The sequence below is a fragment of the Pseudovirgaria hyperparasitica genome (assembly GCF_010093815.1).
Source record: "Pseudovirgaria hyperparasitica strain CBS 121739 unplaced genomic scaffold EJ05scaffold_8, whole genome shotgun sequence".
Taxonomy (NCBI): Eukaryota; Fungi; Ascomycota; class Dothideomycetes; order Acrospermales; family Acrospermaceae; genus Pseudovirgaria; species Pseudovirgaria hyperparasitica.
The window spans coordinates 906,609-929,522 of record NW_022985556.1 but is presented as its reverse complement, the minus strand read 5'-3'; the positions used below and the strand labels follow the sequence as shown (position 1 = coordinate 929,522).

The 22,914-nt window shown below is 37.7% G+C and overlaps 1 protein-coding gene across 1 annotated transcript; it reads right to left on the bottom strand.

The window, feature by feature from the left end:
* Window positions 1-21,893: 21,893 nt before the first annotated feature.
* Window positions 21,894-22,914, bottom strand: EJ05DRAFT_439241 (S1/P1 nuclease-like protein; the record flags this gene model as incomplete). Its single annotated transcript, XM_033741863.1, has 4 exons — window positions 21,894-21,949; window positions 21,999-22,398; window positions 22,450-22,719; window positions 22,777-22,914. 4 exons carry the CDS (start codon window positions 22,912-22,914, stop codon window positions 21,894-21,896), a joined length of 864 nt encoding a protein of 287 aa, XP_033600536.1.

Sequence of the window (22,914 nt, the reverse complement as noted above, 5' to 3'; positions counted from 1 at the left end):
ACTACCCCACTTTATATACTACTTAAGCTACTATTACTTTAGCCTATGTTAATCTTAGCTTCCTTTAGTCGTCCCTATATTATAAAAGAAAACTTCTATAAACCTTTTCTCTACTTATCTTGGTTTTTAAACCTAAATCTTACCTTCTATACTTTATTCCGTGTTAATTACGACTATATATAAACGCTACGTCGAACTCGACTCTATTAATCCTTAAGGTCTATTCTATATAATAGTTAACGAGGTTATATTTATAGTTCATAATATAGATTAAGAACTCGTTATATTTGGCGATGTTTAGAACTAGTCTACGCTCGACGTAACTAAGCCTTACGTTCAAGCCGAGTCTTACGTTTAAGTCGAGCCTTACGTTTAAGTCGAGCCTTATACTTAAGTCGAGCCTTACGTTTAAGCTAAGCCTTACGTTTAAGTCGAGTCTTACGCTTAAGCCGATCCTTACGTTTAAGCCAAGCCTTACGCTTAAGCCGATCCTTACGTTTAAGCCGAGCCTTACGTTTAAGCCGATCCTTATATTTAAGTCGAGCCTTACGTTTAAGCCGATCCTTACGTTTAAGCTAATCCTTACGTTTAAGCCGAGCCTTACGTTTAAGCCGAGCCTTACGCTTAAGTCGAAGCTTACGATACGACTACCGTCTCGACCGATAATAAACCACTCGTCTTTAGTATACTTACCGGTAACTACCGTCCTAACGACGAGTATAAACTTAAGAAGGTCCAAAGTAGTAAGGCTCCCGTTTCTACTTACGCCACCTATTAGATCTCTCTTATATAGGGCGATCTATAGTTAACCTTTAGGAATATCTATGGTATTAGTAGAGAAATAGATGGACTTAAGTAGGAATAAGCGAAAACTCAAGCCGAGCTTAAGCTAGTAGTATTTAAGGCTTATAGTAAAGGTCACGGCTTCGAAGAGTTAATTAGTTATATATATAGATTCCTTGAATTCTCTAAGTACCGCTCTTAGATTAAGTTACGTGCTCGCTTCTAATAGATTAATAAAGGGAAATTAGTATCCTTAATAAGCTTACTCCGCTTTAATCGTACTAATATCCTCCTATTATCCGACTACCCTATAGTATAGATCTTTAAGGTTAAGTAAGTAGACGACTTTATCGAGTATTTTTCTAAACTTCCTAATCTTATTATAAGCGAAGCGGATAAAGCTAATATACTATATATTAACACCGGCCTCTACGAAGACCCTCACGACTTTTAGATTATTAAACTTATAGCTAGTAAGCTTCTTAGTATAGGTTTTACTATCCCGTTGTATGTCGGACCTAATATAATATATGAACGAGTGAAGTAATTCTTCGAAGATCTAGGTACTTATACTATAGTTCGTATCTTACTACCGCTACGTAACCCTATAGATCTTACCGGCTTTAATAATAAGCTTAAACTAGAGAGCGATCCGATTAATTCATGGTATATAGAAGTTACTACTCCCTATATATAATACGGTATAATAAGTAGGCCGGACACTTAGCCCTAGATCTCTATTCTCTACCGCGAGTTATTCGATAAGAAATTTAACTACCTAATATATATCGCTATAAGTACCTTATAAGACGAATAGGCGGATCTTCTATTATCCTAATTCTAAGACGTTACCGTTAGGTATATCTAGCTCTTAGGTGTTACTTAGGCGCTCTTAGCTATCGTCTATCCCATTGATGCGAAAGGATTCCATCGTATAGAACTAGGTAGTCGTGGGTACCTTAAAGTAGATTCAAAGGATTATAATAACGACGTATACCGCTTTAAAGTCCTTTAATTTTACCTAGGCGTCCTCCTATTCGAATGCCTCGCTCTAAAAGTCTTTAATAAGGTTAGGCGTTCTCCTAAAGTATCTAAGGTACCGATTATATTAATGGATATAGTTACTAATGTAACTCGAGCTCGTCCTAAATATTTTATTCGGACTAGCGATACTAGTTTAAGTACGATCGGGTTGTCCCTTACTACGCTTATAGGGTTTACGGACGTTCCGGCTTTAGTTAGCGTATAAACCTATAATAAGCTTACTAAGTAATATATTAATACGTGCTAGAAACTAACCTACCACGCCGTATAAGCTTCTAGAGACGGCGGCGTAGACGACCACACCGCTTAGAATGCATTTAATACGATGGTCCTTAATGTTATTATAGACTCGGTATCTATATCTCTAATGTATAGGTCCCCTAACCCTAACGACGAGATTCTAGATTATAGTACGGAGCCTTAGGATACCCTTATTACTCTTTCTAAATTATCTATATCCCTAGATAATAATAAGGACACGAATATAGAACATAGTCACGATGTTATTAGCGACGAAGGTTCCATTACTAGCCCCGTCGCCGATATACATACACTCCTAATATTATCTAAAGTCTACTCTAGTGTCCTATCCCCTTTACTACCCTCTATATAGGACCTAATACTTAGTAATAACTACCTAAATCTTTAACCCGTCGACTATAACCGCTACGTTAAAGATTATAAAAGATTCTATAATCTCTAGGATATTATACGTTCGGAACTATCTCCCTAATAATAGTATACCTATACATAGGCGATAGATGTACTTAGGGCTTAGTTCCTACTTCACGGCTATGGAGGAGCTAGGAAGAGCCATTTATGGCTTTGTCTACTACTAGCTACACTTCTAATTAATAAAATGAACGGTGCTTCTATCATCGCTTATACTACTAAGGTAGTCATCCTATCTAGCGATGTGATAGCGCACCTCCCTACGCTAGGTTCCACCTAAATATATAGGATATACATATATATTATTATCGGCCTAACTAACGAAACCTACGACGACGCTATAAGAAAAGCATATGAATATATAAGTAATATATTTACTTACTATAAGTCTCTAAAGATACCGGTCGTTCTTTAAAGATGCCCCGAAGCCGTTAATTAAGAGGTTTTCTTTACTATAGCTAGACTATCTCGTCGCGGCGACCCTCTTATCGGGCTAACCTAGGACGATATAATAGGCGGTACTATCCTCGCGTAAGCCTAGGCCGACTATAGTAAATAACTATCGGAATATAGCACGGATCCCCGTACTCATCTATAGAAACTATATACTAGTTATATTATACTCGAGGTTATCGGACTCGTTAAATCTTAATACTAATATAAATAGATCCCTAAGAATTTCGAGAAAGAAACGGCTCGGCCATTACGTACTATCTATAAACGTTATACTTATAATAAGGACATGCCTAAGGAGGAGCATAATAGGATGAACGAGCTATACCTCGCTACCTAGAACCTAGTTACTATCTACGCCTAGATTTATATAGGGACCCTATATATTATGAATATTACTAAGGTAGCCCGTAATATATATCCGATTTTAGTTATAATAGAAGAGGCTACGCGTATCCTTAAAAGTAATATACTTAGAATTATCGTTAATTACACTACTATAGAATGGTAACTAATATTTGTTTACGTCGGCGACCCACGCTAGCTCGACACCTACTAGTGTAATAGTACTAATATATAGGCCGCGAACTAGAGGATCTCCTTTATAAAGCGCTAGATATAATATAGTTTCCTAACTACTTGCCTTACCGAGTTAGAACGCTTAGTTTCTAGAATAATAAACGTTATATCGCTAATTACTTACTCGGGCGAGCTAACGACCTCGCCCTATATAATGAATAATATCGATATACTACTCGCAGAGACCGTTCGATAAATATTTGGAATCCGCGGTTATTAACACGTTGTATATGCTAACGTCGATAGGGATCACGCGTACACGGTAAATAACTTAATATATAACATAGACTTATTACGTTTCACTTAGTAGATTATTACTAAGCTCTTCCGTTATAGCGTCGCACTCGATTACGTACTCTATATTTCTATATACGCCGCCTAACGTGATCTATTTAAAGGGATAGTTAGGAACTCGCTTCTAACTATACTTATCGCAGCGGATAAAGCTCGATTTAATGCCCTACCTAAGCCGGTATAGAAGCTTATCTAATAGCGTTCATAGGACGGTTCTTAGGGTTATAATAATAATATAGTCCTTATTAACCCGGTCTAAACCAATCGCTTCGGCTTCCTCTCGGAAGTAAACCATAATGTCGTTACTATCACGCGCGCTAAATAGATAATAGTTATTATCGCTAACTTTATATCTCTTAAGAGGTAGAAAGTTCTAGACGGCGTACTTAGCGAGATATAGAATAAGTACTCTAAGATTCATGCGATATACACGTGCACGACCCCCGACCTAGATGGCCTCCCTCTACTCTCTAATATATCTAATCCCTAATATGGTCGCTCTATACTTAGTATTAGAGAGAGGGGAGAATAAAGCGATTAATAAACTACCGATAGTACTAAGCCCCGTAAGCCGCTAGTCTACTATAAATATAACGTCGAAGGACATAAGTCTATTAAGTATCCAAGAGGGTCGATACTTATATATAATAACTATTAGAACATCGGCTATAAAGCTAATGTTTACCCTAAACCCAAGACGCTTACGGGTACGTTTTACTATAATTATAGGACTACTAGTTATACTCGGTGTTATTATCCTAGCCGTACTAAATTACTAGCACGTATAAATAGTAATAATCTAGTTAATACTACTAGAGCTAATGCTACTAGAGCTAATGCCACTAGAACTAATACTACTAGAACTAATACTACTAGAGCTAATACTACTAATAAAGTAACTACTAGCGGCTAGAACGATAGAGACTACGAGGATACCGACCGAGACGGCGGTATTACGATATATAAAGATATAGAAGTTAATTAGTAATAGTATACGATTAGACTCACGTGTTAGAGCTACTTAGTCACGGCTTCTTAGTAAGTATACCTCTATATCTATTTTAGATATAGTCACGACATCCTACTAGGTAGATAGTTTAGCTCTATTAAAGACCTATTAAGGGTATTTCTATTACGTCTACTCTAGTATAGACGCGCTATTAGATAATACGGCGCCACTAGGTACGTTAACTAGTACCTACCGATTAAGAAATAAACACGATTCTATATCTACTATGAGCCCCGGCCTAATAACGTAGGCTTCCTTTAGTTATCCCCTTTATACTTTTAAAACTACTTCTAGCCTTTATATCGGGAGATATTACTATCTAAAGAGAAAATATAAAAAAACATACGCCCTAATTAAAGCCTCTACCTTTAGACTTTAACTATAATATATACGGGATATAGTAAACCTAAATATCGCGTACTTTAAAAGCATAGAAGGATACGACACTCGAATACGATGAAATATAGGCTTATAATACTCGGAGAGTACCTAGGGATAAGTATATAAATATAAAATGGGATAAGACTAACGCGGCACCTCGTACATGCGTAGCCATATACTATCCTAGACGTAGTCGTCTACGATATAATATTGCGAGATAAGAATCATGGCTATCTAATTCTATTAAGGGTATTAGACGATATAAAGTGAATAACTACACGCCTAACTACGCCACGCTAAGTCACGTGCGTGTTATAAACGCGTGTTTAAGGAATAATAAGAACATAAACGAGGTTCACCTAGTAGGTACCTCATTATTCCGGCTTCTATCTCTATCGTCTAACCTATACCTCCGTCTTCCTTACGCCCACGATATACTACGTATATACTATATAATTAGTCCGTAAATTATAAATACTATATTAACTACGTACGTTAACTATATACGATTAATATATCGAATCCAATTCTATAACAAAGTAACCGTCCGAATATAGTAATTACCATAGTACTACTTCGCATCTTAAGCCTAGATATATAAGTAAAGCGTAAAGCTATAGAGGCGCGTATAAGGTAGCTATATATAGAAGTATATATGGCTACTCTACTCGTAGACTATAGACGTTAAACTAAGAACGAGCTCGGCGTAAAAAGAGTACGTGAGATTATTAATAAGGTAGCGGGCGAATTCCTAGTAGTATAGAAAAGAGTAGTAGAGTGCATAGAGATAAAGGCGCTATACTATATCTACGACTAGGTATATACTATAGTATAGAAAACTATATATTATAGAAAAACTATCTCTAAGTATAAGAAGAGGCGTGTAATTATAGCCCTGCATCCTACGATCTTATAATCCCCGCCTATTATAACCTTATAACCTCCGCCTATCGCGATCTTATAACCCCCGCCTATTACGACCTTATAGCTCTCGTATACCATGACCTTATAGTCTATACTCGTAGTAGTCTCACAGCCTACTAACGTATATACTACGAGAAAAATTAAATTTATAATTAGGTTCGACGATAACGCATTCCTCGAAATACTAGTACCTACGTCTAACTAGTAGAAAGACTATAGCGACGCTTCGTGTATTAATTCGATAGTATTCATACGGTAAATTAGGGTCTAATACGTAATAAAGACTAGGAGGGCACTTAACTAGAGCCGTGCTACCATATATTCTATTATACTAGTGGTCAAGTATATGATAAGTAAAACGGAACTAGAGATAGATATTAGATGGCTTCTATAGTTAGTAATCGAATGTGTCCTAGAATATAGTAATAGTATAATACTCCTTAGCCTTAGATAGGATATAGATAGTATACCCGAAGTAAAATAAAATATAAACCAGTAACTAACACATGATAGTATAGATAGCTATATATAGGTTACGCTTGAATAAATCCGCCCCTCCGTCCCTAATACTACACTCGCTACGATTAGTATAATAATAGTAATAGAAAGCTACCGCCTACGACGGTATAGATACCTACGGAGATAGTATTATAGATAGTAGATAGTATTACCTAAACGACTTAACCCTTCCTCTAGTAATACTATATATACTACTATCGGTACCCGGGAAGTCGCGAGACCGACCTACGAGCTCTAAAGATAGTAACTTTAAAAGCCTTAAAAGTACCTTAGATATAGAGGATATAGATATCGCTTTTAAAGACTAATAGAATAATAAAAAGGGTGCTAGAGGTAGTAAGAGTAGCGTGCGTACTTGGCTAAGGCGATATAATCCGACGTAAGACGGCTTCTATCTACTATATATTAGTATATGCCCGATTCTACTAGCTATATAACTATAGCGTACATGTTCGGTTAAGACGTTACGATACTAGTATAAGCCGGTATCTACCTAGTTCACGTCGGGATACGCCCGGTCCTACTAGCTATATTATTACTACGACTATAATTATATAAGATCTACTCTAATAATTAAACATTTACTTATATACTTTACTTCCTCCGTACTTATCGAAATTACATTATAATTACTAAACGTAGTAACTTAACTCCTACTACCTAAATCTAGTTTTTATATCTTATCGCCATTAACGCCGTCTTACTACCTATGGCCTAAGTCGTATATAGAAATAGATAGGTATAACGAGAGTCACGACTATCCTAGTTTAACTACTAGCTATAGAATAGCTAACCGTAACACGCATATACGACGTGTAGAGGCCTTAAGCGTTAGCGCCCTCCTGCCTTATATCTAGTACCTCCGAGGCCTATACCTAATATCTAAAATAAGTTATAATATATATAGGGCTACTATTATTAAGATAGTAAGTAAAGAAGTGGTAATAGAGCTTAAAACTAGTGGTATAGACACTACTATACTCTATAGGATAGTTAAGGAAACCGTTACTAGAGAATTCAATTGGCATATCGCGGCTATAAATAGTAAGTTAGTACCGATGGTTACGACTATAGATATAACAGAGGCTAAACTAGATATAGATACTATAGGTATAGGTACGTAGACATAGTTACCGCTAGAACATAAGGAGAAAGATAATGTAGAAGATACTAAAATGGAAGATAACGCAGCTAGTATACTTAGACACATATATATATATACGGTCCTAGATACTAACATTAGAGTAGTATCGAATATAGGCGCGGTTATAACTACTAATATAGATAATCTATCTACGAATATCGTCGTGCCTAGCGAAGCTCATCTATATATAAATATACTAGCTATAGAGACATAGTTATAGTTACCGTTAGAACATGCGGAGAAAGAGAATATAGAAGATACTAAAATGGAAGACGACGTAGCTAGTATACTTAGACACATATATATACACACGGTTCTAGATACTAACATTAGAGTAGTATTAAAGATAGGTGCAGCTATAACCACTAATATAGATAATCTACCTACGAATGTCGTCGTGCCTAGCGAAGCTTATCCACGCGTAAATATACTAGCTATAGAGATATAGTTATAGTTACCGCCGGAACATGCGGAGAAAGAGAACGTAGAAGATACTAAAATGGAAGACGACGTAGCTAGTATACTTAGACATATATATATATATATATAGTTCTAGATGCTAATATTAGAGTAGTATCGAAGATAGATACGGCTATAACTACCGACATAGATAATCTACCTATGAATATCGTCGTGTCTAGCGAAGCTCATCTACGCGTAAACACACTAGCCATAGAGATATAGTATGGTGAGCCATCGCCACGTGTGTCTCTTTTGTAAATGGCTATGTTCCTAGTATAGTAGTCGCGACGAACTCACAAGTATCTCTCCTAGGTATTATAAGTTCTCTTTAAACGCACGACTTCTTATTAGTTCTCTTTTACGATAGGATAGGTCTATATAATACTCTTAATTAATTCTTTAATAGCTAAGTCTAATAATTAATACCTATAGAGGCCTATAAACGTAAGAAAAGGTCGAATAGTCGAATATTAGTAATAGGGGAAAACGCGCCGAGTAGAATGACCAAGGAAAACGCCCTCCTTAAATATATAATAAAGCCATATAATCGAGCCAGGGATATATACATATAGGGCTGTAGGAGCGGTCTTCTATATATACCTCCCCGGCCTATAGAACTACTACCCTTAGTAGTATAGTAACCGTATAAGAAACTATATAAAGAACGCCTAAAAGAAAGACCTTAATATAAATAAAATGCGCCTCTAGTAAACCTCTCGGCGCGGGTAAACCTTAGCCCGGATTATTAGTTAAGGGTAGCCCTTAACTAATAATTAGGTAGGTTTCTAGGCGCCTAATCTTAGTACTCGAGATCATAAGCCAGCTCCTAAAGAATCGTGTCGCTTATCTTAGAGAGGTTAGATTCCTCCTTATCGGATAGTTCGTTAGGCCTCTTCTATCTATAGAAGTTCTCTTTAATATTACCTAGGCCTATATTAGACTCGAATTTCTTAAAATTAATTAGCCGCTTGGCGGCCCGCGCCTCGTTAAATTCCTTCTAGAACGACCTATCCCTATAGACTAGCCTTTCCTACCTTACTATTTTCTTAAAGGTCTCTATAAATACCCTTAAGCCCTCCTTAAACTAGGCGTCTACCTTAGCTTTAAGTTATTAAGGACTTACGTTAAGCCACATAGCTACCTCTTCTTTTACCTTCTAGCTATTCTATCTTTTACGGCCGACTAATACGTTACTAACGGCGTTAAAACTCGGGAGTTAAACTACAGCTAGGAAGGTAAAAGGAATCGCGCCGTATTTATTAGAAAATCCCGATAGAGACGTAGGTCCCGGAGTTAAATTCCTATGAGCTACTACGAGTTATTCCTATATATCTATTTTAGATACTTCCATTATCATGTAATCGGGGCCAATCGCGATATACCATGGAAGTATCGTGCGTCTTCCACCCTTTACGGGACCCTAGGCGCCGTGTATTATTAGTAGGCTAGAGATATATACTTTAAGGGACTAGTAGGGGACCGGGACGAAGGGACTAAATCGTTTCTTATCGTCCGTATTATAGATCTTATCGTTAATAGCCGTGATTATACCGTTTTGATTGACCCCCTCGCGGAGCTTAGCCTTCGACTACTATTTATTTAAGAACTTATAGGAGTGGGGAACAATTATAGTATAGTCATTACTTCGTTCGTCGTTAAGACTAATGCTTCTCTAGATTATATTAAACCCGTGTCTATTACTAGGATCGAGGATTCGATTAATAGCGTTATTAAGATACTTAAAACCCGTCTTATCACCTCTATTCTAGGACTTCGTATAGTACGGGTACGAGATTAGATAGTAGTTAAGATCGGGCCGAAGAGTAATATAGGTAAGCTAGTAAAGTGGGTATTATCTAATAAACTATTAGATATAGGAGTAGTATATAGTTCGTAGCCAGCCGTAGTTTAATTTCTTATTAAACATGCACTGGTAGTACTTGTATATATTAAATTCATCCCTCGCGAGTTCTAGGATACTCTTATTAAGTATAGAGGTCGTCTTTTTAAGTAGCTCGAAGAGCCCTTTAATATTAATACTTCTAGTACGTTCCTACTCGTTAAAGAGTTACCTATCTATTCTACTATCCTTCTTCTAAATTATAAATACGATACTAGTAAGGATGGTTTTAATATTAATAACTTGCTTCGGGGTCTCTAGGGCCTAGTAACGATAGATATCTAATACCTCTATCGGATAAGGTAGCCGCGCGTACTTCGCGAACTAGGTATAGCGGTCCTTATAAACTTTAAGGGCCCCTACGTTATCTCTAAACTTATATACTATTTTAAGTCTCGCTACTAGGTTTAAGTAGGACACGCTAACGAGTATATTATTCTTTCTAGCCACGTCTTAGTAATGCTTATAGTAGACTTTATACGGAATAGCTATATTACCTATCTACGCTTTCTAGCGCACTAGTAGGGCTATTCCCTTAATACTCGTGAAATTCTTCTTTAATAATATAGCTGCCTTAAAAGTCTTCATTACTAAAGGCGCGCATCAATACTTCTTAGGCTCGTCCTCTTCCTCGACTAATACTATTATCTTAGGGTATAAACTAAGAATAACCGGGGATTATCGTATAGGCGCCCCTAGTAATTACTAAGGGCCGGTAGATAAGGCATGTCCGCGAGTGGGTTTTATCGGCGTGGCCGTAATAGGTACTAAAGAGGTTCTCGTATGGCCCGGTAAGGGACGTACACTAGTAGTAGTAGAAGGAATACTTACTTTAAATAGACGACTAGCTTCGAAGAGATAACATGCTACTAAACTAGAAGGCGTGCTTTATAGAGGGGACTTTACCGTAGGCGTTACCTACGCTGGTTTTAGCGACGGTAAGGTCTAAGGCGGAGGCGATATACTTATCTCTTTAATTTATAGGTAGTGTTCAACGGGCCTATAAACCATTCTATTTATCCGTGACTATTAACTGGCGGGGATGATAAGTCCCGTCTTATTATAGAATATTAGTTTATTTTATTAGCTAGAGTAGTTCGAGAGTTACTAGAGAGATAGACCGTTCTTATTACTATTACTAGCTAGGGCGGCATCGATATTAGAGCTCTAAAGATATACCTTAATTCCTCTTCCCTTCTATCCCTAGCCGATTTAGGACTATAGAGATACGTTTAACTAGTTCCTTGCTCTCGCCTATGTCCGTATTCATAAGAGCGCTACTAGCTTTTCTATAAAGTTCTATATTTACTAGAGCTGTCTAAGAGCGGATTAGAGTGACTAGCTATTATTATTAGGGAGGTCTTTTCGCTAGTTTTATAGGATTACATTTTTGGCTTTTAGGATACGGGAGTTAGTATCTCTTCCATGACGAATTATCTTATAGACTTCTTTCGGAATGGAGGAGTTAATCTTTACCTTACTATACCCTATTACGGCTCCTACTTCCTAGAAGAGGTTAACTATACTACTTAAGAGCTATTCTATGAGGCTAGTAATGTAAAGGAGATTATTAAACGTGTCTAGAATATAGTCCTATCGCTCTTATAGGTTCTAGATAGCGATAATTCGGTTAATAGTAGACTTATTTACTTCCGTAGCTTCTATAGCCTATCCATATAGAGTAGTAGATGGCCTTAATACCACGATAGCCGTCGATAGCCCTACTTTAGCACTTATAACTCTTGACTAGGACCGTGTCTATCTTATTAGTACTTAACGATCTTATAACTTTTTATAGATAGACGTTTTCTTTTTCGGCGGGGCTATTATTATTATCGGTTCTATCGGTAAGTTACGTTCTAAGGAGAGATAATTAAGCGAGGCGGAAGTGGAGGAGGAGGTTTTATTAATTAAGGAGGTATAGAGAGGTGTAAGAGGGAAGAGTTATATACTATCTTAAGTTCTCTTTTTATGCCTCCTCGAATGCCGGGTATATAGTGATTTTTATAAATGATCCTTACTAACGGCCGTAGGCCCGTATACGTGTTAAATCTATGAATGAATATATACTAGGTATATAGGAAATCTATAAATAAATGTGTCTACCGGGTATATGGCGGAATCTATAAATAAATAGATACTGGGTATATTCTTATCCTTATAAGACTTTCTATAAGTATCTTTTTCTCCTATACCTCCTCCTTCTTTTCTTTCTTATTAGTTTCTAATAGGGCCCGTTCTATAGTAATGAAATAGACCTTCGATGGGTAGGCTTCGATTATACGACCGGTTTTAATGTGTGGTAGGTGGAATTTCGCGTAAACGCTATTATGTCTTCTTTCGAGCATTGCTTGCTTTAATAATGAGTTTTATTATTTTATAGTAATAATAGAGTTTATTATCCTCTTTCGATAATGGAGTTCATTATCCTTTTTCGATAATGGAGTTTATCGTTATGAGGCTACTTTTATAAGTATCCCTTCCCTTCTTAAAAAAACTTCTATCCCCTAGAAGGAGATGTCGATTCTAGGGAAACGTAAATATTCTTCTCTATTAAAGTCTTGCGGAGTAGGAATTACCACTTCTACCCGGGTTCGTGTGGCGTCGTTAAGGTGTTCCATGAGTTATTTATAATAGTTTTCCTTATCGCTACTCTCCTTATGTTCCTCGGTAATTCTTCTAATTAGTGGTCGCGAGGGCTCGTCGTAACTCTCGTTACTTATATTTCTTATAAAATATTTCTTTAACCTATGGCTAGAAAATATCCCTCTAAGCATGGCTCTATTAAGCTCCGCGAGCTTATAAGTATAATTAAATATAGACTAGATTCTATATAGCCCCCTCTAATGCTACCTTAGCTTCCGCCCTATATCCTTCTATCGCTGCGAGTCGTATAGGAGGATAATTGTATCGACTAGTAACGACTCTTAACGAAGGTAATGGTCGTTATTCTATGCCTCTCTTAATTCCTTACGCGTTCGTGTCGTGTGGATATAGGCCTCCTTAAGATCCTCGGATCTTCTCTTAAGTTATCTAGCTTAAAGAGCGAGTAAGTCGGATGTTAATCGTACCTTATCCTAAGGGAGTATTTAGAGCGACTCGAATTCGACTTCGATAGGTATAATTAGTTTATGGCCGAGCACGAGGTATACGGTACTATACCCTATACTAGCACGTGTCGTTATTCTATCTACCTAGACGACTATATGGAGGTGGCCGGGCTAGTTCTTGAATCCACTATTAGTTATCTTCGCGAGAGCATTAGCGAGTAGTATAAAACTTCTCTTAATAATCCTATTTACTCGGGGATTATACGTAGACGTAACCTTCTAATAAATTCTATAGAGTTAGAGGAGCTCCTCTATAGCACCTATATTTTCTCTACTACTATTATAGGTAATTTTAGGAATGATTCCGTATCTATAGATTACGTTCTTAAAGAGGAACTTTACGACGACTATGGACGTAGCCGCCGTATATACCTCCGCCTTAGTCTATCCGCTTAGCTATTCTTATATAGATACTACTTTACTATACTCTATGGAAGGTAGTAGCGTCGTTATGTCTAAGTATATTCTTTACTAAAGAATAGGCGTTATAATGTGGTAGAGCCCTTTATTAAGACCTCCGAGGAGTTTACTTTATTATTAATATTTATTATAGGTTTTTACGTGCTATCGCACGTCTCTATATATATCTACCTACTAATACTTATCCTTAATCCTTCCGAGGGTCCCTTCGCTATCTCTATAATCTATCTCGTTATAAGTAGCGGTAATTATACGCGCCCTAGTATTCGGATCCTTAATTACTCGTGTATATTAGCGATGCCTATCTCCTCTCCGCTAGAGTATTTAGTTATATATAAGGAACTTTAGATAGTCGGTTATAAAGGCCTTATACGCTCGGTCGGTTAGGTTAGTTAGCCTCTTGAGTATAGTAAGGTACTTCGTAATCCTCTACTATTTATCGCTATATTCATCTATTAAGGGAGACTTAATGGCGGTATAGTCGAGTATCTCTATCGTGTAATCTCTCCCGCTAACGGGCTTAATTAATAACGTCTCTAGCACGTCTATATATAGAGCTATATCTATGAACTTATCTAGGTTAAAGGTAGAGACATCTAGTGGTTCTTCTTCTTTATATATCCGTGAGATACCATTAGTAACTACGTTACGCTTCCTAGGTACGTGCCTAACTATAAAGTTCTATAGCTAAATCCACGCGAGCTACCTAGTAACGAGCGCCCCTAGTAAGTTAGTTACGGTGTGGTTAATTTAAGCGACTAGAGTATTTATATCTATTTCTATAATAAAGTATATACCATAGAGATATTACCGGAACTTCTATAACGCATAGAGGAGGGCTCGGTACTCTAGCTTCACGGTGTCGTAGTTTCTCTTAGCTTTTAACTATATTCCTCTATTATACCGCGATAGCTAATATTTATAATTCTCGTTCTTCTATATTAATGTAGCTCCCTACCTAACGTTACTAGAGTCTACTACTAGAATTATATCTCCCGTATCTATCCCGTACCGTAACGTTATTAGTATAGGAGTAGTAGTTAGAGTTATCTTTAGCGCGTCCATCGAGGTCTACTCCTTAGCTATCTACTACTAGGCCGATTTATTCTTTAATAGTATAAATAGCGGCGATGTAATAATAGCGTACCCGGGGATCTATATCTGGAAATATATATAAACGCTAAGGAAGGCTCACACATTTATCGTGTTTTTATAGGGTTTCTAGTCCCTAATAGTAGTAACCTTTTTATTACTCGGTCGCCTCCCTTTAATGTCGTAGACGTATTCTATAACGTTAGCGGCTTTAACATACCACTAAGTCTTCTTACTACTTAGGGCGTATCTAGCGCGCTCTATATCCGCGAGAACCTTATCCACGTTAATTAAATATTCTAGAATATACCTATAAATTCTAGGCAGGGCCTCCTTAGAGTTATATTTCGTTATAGGTCCTTTAATACCTAAGTCATCTAGGAATAGTAGAGCCCTCTCCGGGATATGTTCCTATATAATAGTTAATATAATTCTAACGAACTAAGCTACTAAATTAGTAGCCCCTTAAGGTAATATTATCCTACGTAGTAATTCTAGGGGCGTTATAAACCCCGTTAAGTCTTAGTAATACTCTACTAATAGAATCTAATCGTATCCTAAGAAGAAGTCGGTAAATATTAAGACGGCCATCCCCGTAAAGTACTCTAAGAACTCTTTACACGAGGGCGGCGTAGCCGTATCACGAATAGTAACTCGGTTAATTTCTATCGCCGAATTAATTAACCTATAATCTCGTTCCTTATTAGCTTCCTTCTTCTTTTCCACGAGAAAATAGGCGTTTTAATAAGGACTACTATAGGGCTTAAGCCTTCCGCTATTAAGACGCTCTTTTAGGATCGTAAGTACCTTTCTATAAAGGGCTCTAGAAATATTAAAGTTCTTAGTCTACTATACCTTATGTTCTACCGTTCGGATCTCCTACGGAGGTGCTACCTCTTTATTAAATTTACTAAGGTATAAGAATTTCTATACTAGTGCTTCCTCGCGATATAATAAGATTATATATAGTAACTTAAGTTCCGCGGGACGTAGCTCTATTTTAATCTTTAGCTAACTTATATATAGAGGCGTTAGACGTGTTCCTAGCGGGATAGTTACCCTTCGAGACTCTATTAGCCTATTAAATATATTAAGGCCTAGGTAGACGGCTAGAAGAAGTACCTACTATGCGATTACTCGTTTACGCTAGTCTAGATACCCTAATAGATTCCTAGGAACCTTTTAGTGGGCTTCGGAGTTATCCACAGGGTGTACTTTAACTCCCTTTCTTTTATACATGGTAGCCATACTAAATCCCTTTAATACCCCAGATAAATACCGTCTTTAGAGGCCGGTGGAGCCTACTATAAGCCGTTCTATTATTATGCCTTATTTATATACGAAGGTAGTATACCTTACCACCGTAACTAGGGCGGCTAAGTTATCTTTTCTTAATAACCGAGTAACATTTTCAGGCCGGATTTTCTTAGAAAGCAACTCTATATAACTCATTTCTATATCCGTATAAAAATATAGTCTATCCCCTTCGTTAGTAGGTTTACTAGACCCTATTTAGTACGGATTATTAGTTAAGGGTAGCCCTTAACTAATAATCCGGCTTAACTCCGGCTTCCGGCGATATACTCCGCTATATAGTTAGTCTCTAGCTATAGAGTTACCCTCCTTCTCTAAGACTAGAATATACTTATCCGGACTAGTTTTAAAGGTTATACGTTCTTATCTATATACGGAGTAGACTATTAAGAGTACTTACCTAGAGGCTAACCTCTATACCGTAAGTAAGGCCTATCTAGTATATAGCTCCCCTAGGATAAGGTTATAATTAAGTTTACTATATACGAATATTAAAGTAGCCGTAATAATCCGACCTATATAGATAGAGTATTACTATACTATTCCTACGAATAGAGTACTATACTAAGTAGCGCTAACTAAACTCGAGTTCTTTATATATGGTAGAAGTAAAGATATTACTAGCCTAAGACGCCTCGTAGTATCTAGTCGAATACTATTTATCTATGCGCTACTATTAAATAGTACTATACTAGTCGCCCTTTTAGGACTAACTTCTACGGGGTACCTCGGACACTCGGCCACTAGCCTTACTATCCCTTTCTTAAGCTAATTAATATCTTATTATATAATAGCCGTCCCCGTGGTATAGAGGGGTGCTAATATATTAAGTTTATTTATCTTAGAAGCTATAGTATAGTCGTTTCTTCCTTTCTTCTCGGCTCTCTCTTCTTAAGTCTTATAGACCTCTCTAGCTATGAAGTCGGGGGCGCCCTTCTTAAATACCGCATAATATAGGTCGCTATTAAGGCTTAATAGTTCGCTAATAGTAATGTTTATAGTTATCCCTAGAACGCGCACTAGCCATGCTTCGCTAGCTTCTATACTTAGCCGCTATCCTTCACGTAGATAGTTATTAAGCTTAACGCCTCGGATACGTGCCTTTTAACTAGGATTTAGGCTATCCCCTTTATCTATCTTATCCTCTAGCGCTATTAGCTCTTATTTAGACGTTCCCTAGTCGCTACTCTTCTTACCGTCCTTCTATTTCTTAATAATCCTTATATACTACCCTTCACGCATTCCGCGGAGATAGGCGATCTTTCTTTCCTTAGTATAATTAGGTATACTCTTCGTAATCCCCCTTCTAGATATTACGAGTATAGTAGGCTCTTCTAGGGCTATCTCCTCGCGGATATATCTATTACTAGCCACGTTAAAGCGTTTATAGAATTCTATATATCTATCTTTCTTACTCTCGGGCGATATGACTTCTTCTTCCGAATCGCTATCCGCCGAGGTCTAGTAGGGACCCTTTATAGGTTTTATACTAATACTATATACTAGTACTCCCTATGAAGCGTTAATATTTACTATAGACGTAGAAACCTTTACTCCTCCTCCGTACTAGCTTAGGCCGTTTTAAACCGTTACTATATAGTTCCGGATAGCTTATAGAGTAGCTTATAGCCCTACTAAGGAGGGTAGTAATGGGATTTCTTCTCCGTTCGCCCCGAAACGCCCTTAGAATACTTATACCCCGTTAATATTTAGTAATCCGTCTCTAATGTATCCTACTATCTCCGGACATCTATATATTAGGTAATCTCCTCCGTACGTGATATACATAATCAGTCTTTAAGGCCTATCCTAGGCTATAATATCTCCTTAGGAGTCTCGGGTAGAGACGTATTCTCTATTCTATATATAATTCTATAGATAAACTTACGTTAGTTCTATAGGCATGCCTTATACTTAGGGATATACTAAAAGATTTAGCCTTCGCGTCTACTAGTTAATAATAGCCGAAAGTAGCTTAGGTTCGTACTTCTTAAGAGATAGAAATAAGGGATTAGAGGTAAAGTAGGACTTCATCTTAATTAACGTAAGGTCTAGTTTACTAAATCTCTCTACTATCTCGTTAAACTTATCCGATCCTAGCGCGATATATACTATAACTAGAGAGAGGTAGTTAAATTTATTAGTTCTTCTTTCTTCATATAACTACTCTTCTAAGCCGGTCTTCTTACTCCCTATCTTTGATTTATGGTATATGGCTATGGCTAGCTCTTATACGGCTAAGTACTTATTAATACGAGCTAGTTCCTTAAGTGCTCTAGCCTTTCGTAATACGAAGCTATAGATAATTACCTAGTTATAACTATATGCTTCTATCGTAAGTTAACATTTCTCTATAGCCCGAGCCTTAAGACTATTAGGCAGCCCTTCTAGGAAGAGCTCTATTCGCGAATATAAGCTTAGGCTTCCTTTAGCCGTAAGTTTCTCCGTAATAACATGATACTAGGAGTAGTATATAGGGAGAGAGTAGGATAGGTCTACTTTAACTATTTCCACGTATTTTTAGATAAAGTAGATAGTGCCTTCCTTAAGGGTAGAGTTAAATAGAGAGAATTCCTTTAATAATTCTTCACGTAGTATAGCCTACTACTATTTCTAAAACCTACTTATTCCTTTAATAGTAGGACGGAGATAGTCCTCGTAGTATAATAGTAGGGAGATTATCTTCTTATTAGGCGGAACTTCGTAGTTTATATATATGTCCTCGTACTTCCAAAGGAAGGCCGTGATGTTTATTCCTTTAAAGCGCTTAGGGGCTAGGGTAGGTAGAGATATTATCCTTCCTTATCGCGTAAATGCTACGAAGAAGTTAAGTATCTCTCTACGAGTTACTAGGTTATTATTTTAAGCTCCTATCGCACTATTACTAGTAGTAGGTATACTAGTAGAGACGCTAGGGGTAAGGTTATTAGTTAAGGGATTACCTTAACTAAAGGTTAGCCTAATACGTCTATCTATAACACCTATTATCCCTTCTCTATATTAACTAATCCCTTTATAAGGTAAACTATTACTATCGTCTTTATTAATATAAGGTTTACGGTATTCTACTTATATTATTATCTTCGTGTAAGGCGTTTCTAAAGTAGTATACTCGTGTAGCCGTATTTATAAATAACAGCTATAGTAGTACTAAATAGGTTATATTTATCGTTTTTGAACTCTTCTTTACTACTTCATCTAGCCCTATTTTATATTCTATTCCTCTAAGACATTTTCGAGTCGCGCTATTACCCGTGTTAGCATGCATATACTTTTTATAGCTACTTTTAAGAGGCTAGCCTCTAGCGACTCCGGACTCCCTATTTTCCGGACTCGTGGCTTCGATCTAGTAAGTCTAGACTACCTTATTAGGCACGCTATATACTTCCTCTAAGCTAGTTTTAGAGTCCTAATCTCCCCCTATAAGTTTATAGTCCGGGTACGACCTCTAAAATTATGGTAAGCTATCGCCACGTGTATCCCTTTTATAAATGGCTATATTTCTAGTATAGTAGTCGCGACGAACTCATAAGTATCTCTCCTAGGTATTATAAGTTCTCTTTAAACGCACGACTTCTTATTAGTTCTCTTTTACGATAGGACGGGTCTATATAATACTCTTAATTAATTCTTTAATAGCTAAGCCTAATAATTAATACCCATAGAGGCCCATGAACGTAAGGAAAGGTCGAATAGTCGAATATTAGTAATGGGGGAAAACGCGCCGAGCAGAATGACCAAGGAAAACGCCCTCCTTAAATATACAATGAAGCCATGTAATCGAGCTAGGGATACATACATGTAGGGCTATAGGAGCGGCCTTCCACACTACTTCACTCGCCTACTAGCTAGTTACTATTTATACTCTATTAATACTTACTATAAACCTACTTATATCTCTTAGAGTCTTCTAAGTACCTTTATCTTTAGAAAAGCCGGGATACTCTATAGAACGGACTACTTTAGGGATAAGCCGCACCCCTATTAGAAAGGTTTATTATAAGTACTAAGTATCTATACTAGAGCCTTTATTAGCCTATATCTAATAGTATCTATCCTTATAAGGATAGTTATTAACTCTATACTTAAGACGAGCGACTAGAGCGTGGTAATACTACGTAGTATTCGCTACTACGTCTACTCGTATAGTATTTATAGCGCTAATAGAACTATTCTATCTCTCTCCTAAACTAGATACCCTAGCTTATATATAGTATATAGAGATATATAATAGTAGTATCTTAAGATTATTCGGAGGAGAGAGTAATTCGCTATATATACTAGTAGATATAGGCGTTCTATATATATTTACTAACGACGTTATACTATAAGGTCTAGTTTTAGAGGCTTATACTCTTCGTTTCTTTATAGCTTTATATCTAGGGTATAGTACTCTAACTTTAAACTTTAGATTAATATCGTGCTTTAGTTTCCTTATATAAATATAATTAATATAGAATAGAATCTTAACCTTATCTATAAGGGTAAAGGAGACTTCTATTAAGTATATATACTTATTTAAGGTAGACTAAGATTATATAACTAGGGACATTTTTCTATCGAACTTCCACGACTCGTTAATAACTATCTCTTATATAGTCTTATTTATTCTATCCTTAATCTTATCTAGTACCTAGAACTTATATAGAGATAAAGATAGATTCTTTTATTTCTTCTTCTTTCTATTAATATAAAGTACTAATATTAGATATAGTATAAATAGAGCTATAGCCGTAGAAGGACTTAATAGAGGAGGCTTATTTTCTATATTACGCTTATTACCACGTAATAGTAATAGTAATAAATATATATCTATGGCCTTATTTAATACCTACGGTATAGAGATAAGTATCTCTACTATATTTACGTTATAATTAGATATAATAGTCGCCTATTTACTAATAGTAGCTGGTATACTATTTACCGTCTTACTCTTAGACTTTCTATTTTGGACTATCTAACTATGGCTTACTATTACCCTTACTATTAGTTAATATATATAACGCGTTTAAGAAGGAGAAGCCTCTATTAAGTAGTTAGGTATCTCGAGTAGCCTACTAAAACAAGCCCTCTTACTACTATAACGCGCTATAGATATAGTTTAGGGGTATTTTAAGTATTATATAATATGGAGATAAGGCTAATAAGTGCCTATATACGTAGATTCGACGTATTTTATGACGTTGCGGCTACTATGCACGATAATGTTTAAAATGCTTATTTACTATGGAAAAACGTTATGTTGCGCACGAGCATGCATGCCAAGAGTTGCGCTGAAAAAGTTACGGACGAATCAGCGCTTACTTACCTGGGAGTTGAGAGTAACGTCATGGGTGTTAGTTTACAGCGGGTGCAACGGTAGGCCAGGCATTAACATGGTAAGGCAGCACTTCGATTGCAAAGTTGTACGTTGCCTGGGGTTTTGAGCGAACTGGCACGATGGCGTGCAAGAATGACTTGCCTCGTTTGAAGCTGCTCGGCCAATCATGCAGCTTCGGCTCCTCCAAATGTGTAGGCCTAAGGCAGTCATTGACCTTTTTATTGGAAGACTGACTTGCATATCTACAGCCTGAGTTATTAGAGGCCTAGAGACTCATCCTAGTCTATGTTACTCAATAAACAGTGACAAGTCTATGGTATCTACACTGTCTTTACCCGGATATAATTAGCAGATCCTTTCCACACACTCATAGAAAGACCCTTTCAACCCCAGGCTAAGAACAATGCAAACAAACTTCTCGTGTCAATACAGAAGGCCACACGCATCAGCGACAGTACACGAAAGCCGCACTCCTACGTTGTCTTGCCCGTCGCAATTAGGTTCAACCAGGCCGCCAGTCGGTACCCAGCTGCATATCGGTTAGCTCCTGAGACCTTTCACAATTGGATAAGACTGACCCCGTGCAATTTGGATCCTTGGAGCATGGATATGGTCATCGTAATAATCCCCGCTTAGATCAACGCCTTGGACCGCCGCAACTCCATCTGGAATGACATCTGTACAGACGTAGCCATTGGCTTCGCCTGCCCACTTCATGCCAGTCGCCTCAGGATCGTTAATGTCGGTTCCAGACAGCCATGAGGTAGTACTCCAGGTTCCTGCCTTGATGGCGTCGGTCGTGCTGGTAGCGAAAGTACGTGCGACAGTGAGCGAAGAGCCACCGGCGTATTCCTGGATGAGCGACGAGTCCCAGACGGAGTGGAGGTTGGTAGAGGCGCTGTTGTATGTAACAGCGATGCTGTTGCCGCCAACATCGAGGTTCTCGACATGGAGTGGCTGATGCATGTCGCCCACGAACTATAAGATGTCAGCCTCGTATCATGGCTTGCCGGATGATTGCTTGCGTACGTGAATGACAAACTTCATCGCATCGAGCTTGGCGGCGGCAGACGTCGACGAGGACATGAGCTGGTTTGTGAAGTTTGTGAGTGCGCTCACGACACAGCCCTCTGCAGGACAGTCGCGGGCAAAGTTGACACCACAGCTACCGGGAGGGCTATCCATGGCATCCATAAAGTGCAGAGGCGCGGACCATTTTCCCGCGGTGGTGGACCGATAGCTGTCAGCCCAGGTCGCTACATTGGCCATGTACCTTGTAGATGTATCGGAGAGAATATTCTGGATGGCGCGTCAGATTCATATCATGTAGCACATCAACGTTTGAACGCTATGTACCTGTACAAACGTCGCAGTCGCAGACGACACAAAGTCTTGTGCGATGTACGCAACCGCTTCATGGCCAAATGCGCCCCACGCAGCAACGCTTCGAATTGAAGTGAAGCCCAAAAGGGCGATCAGACCGAGGCTTGCCAT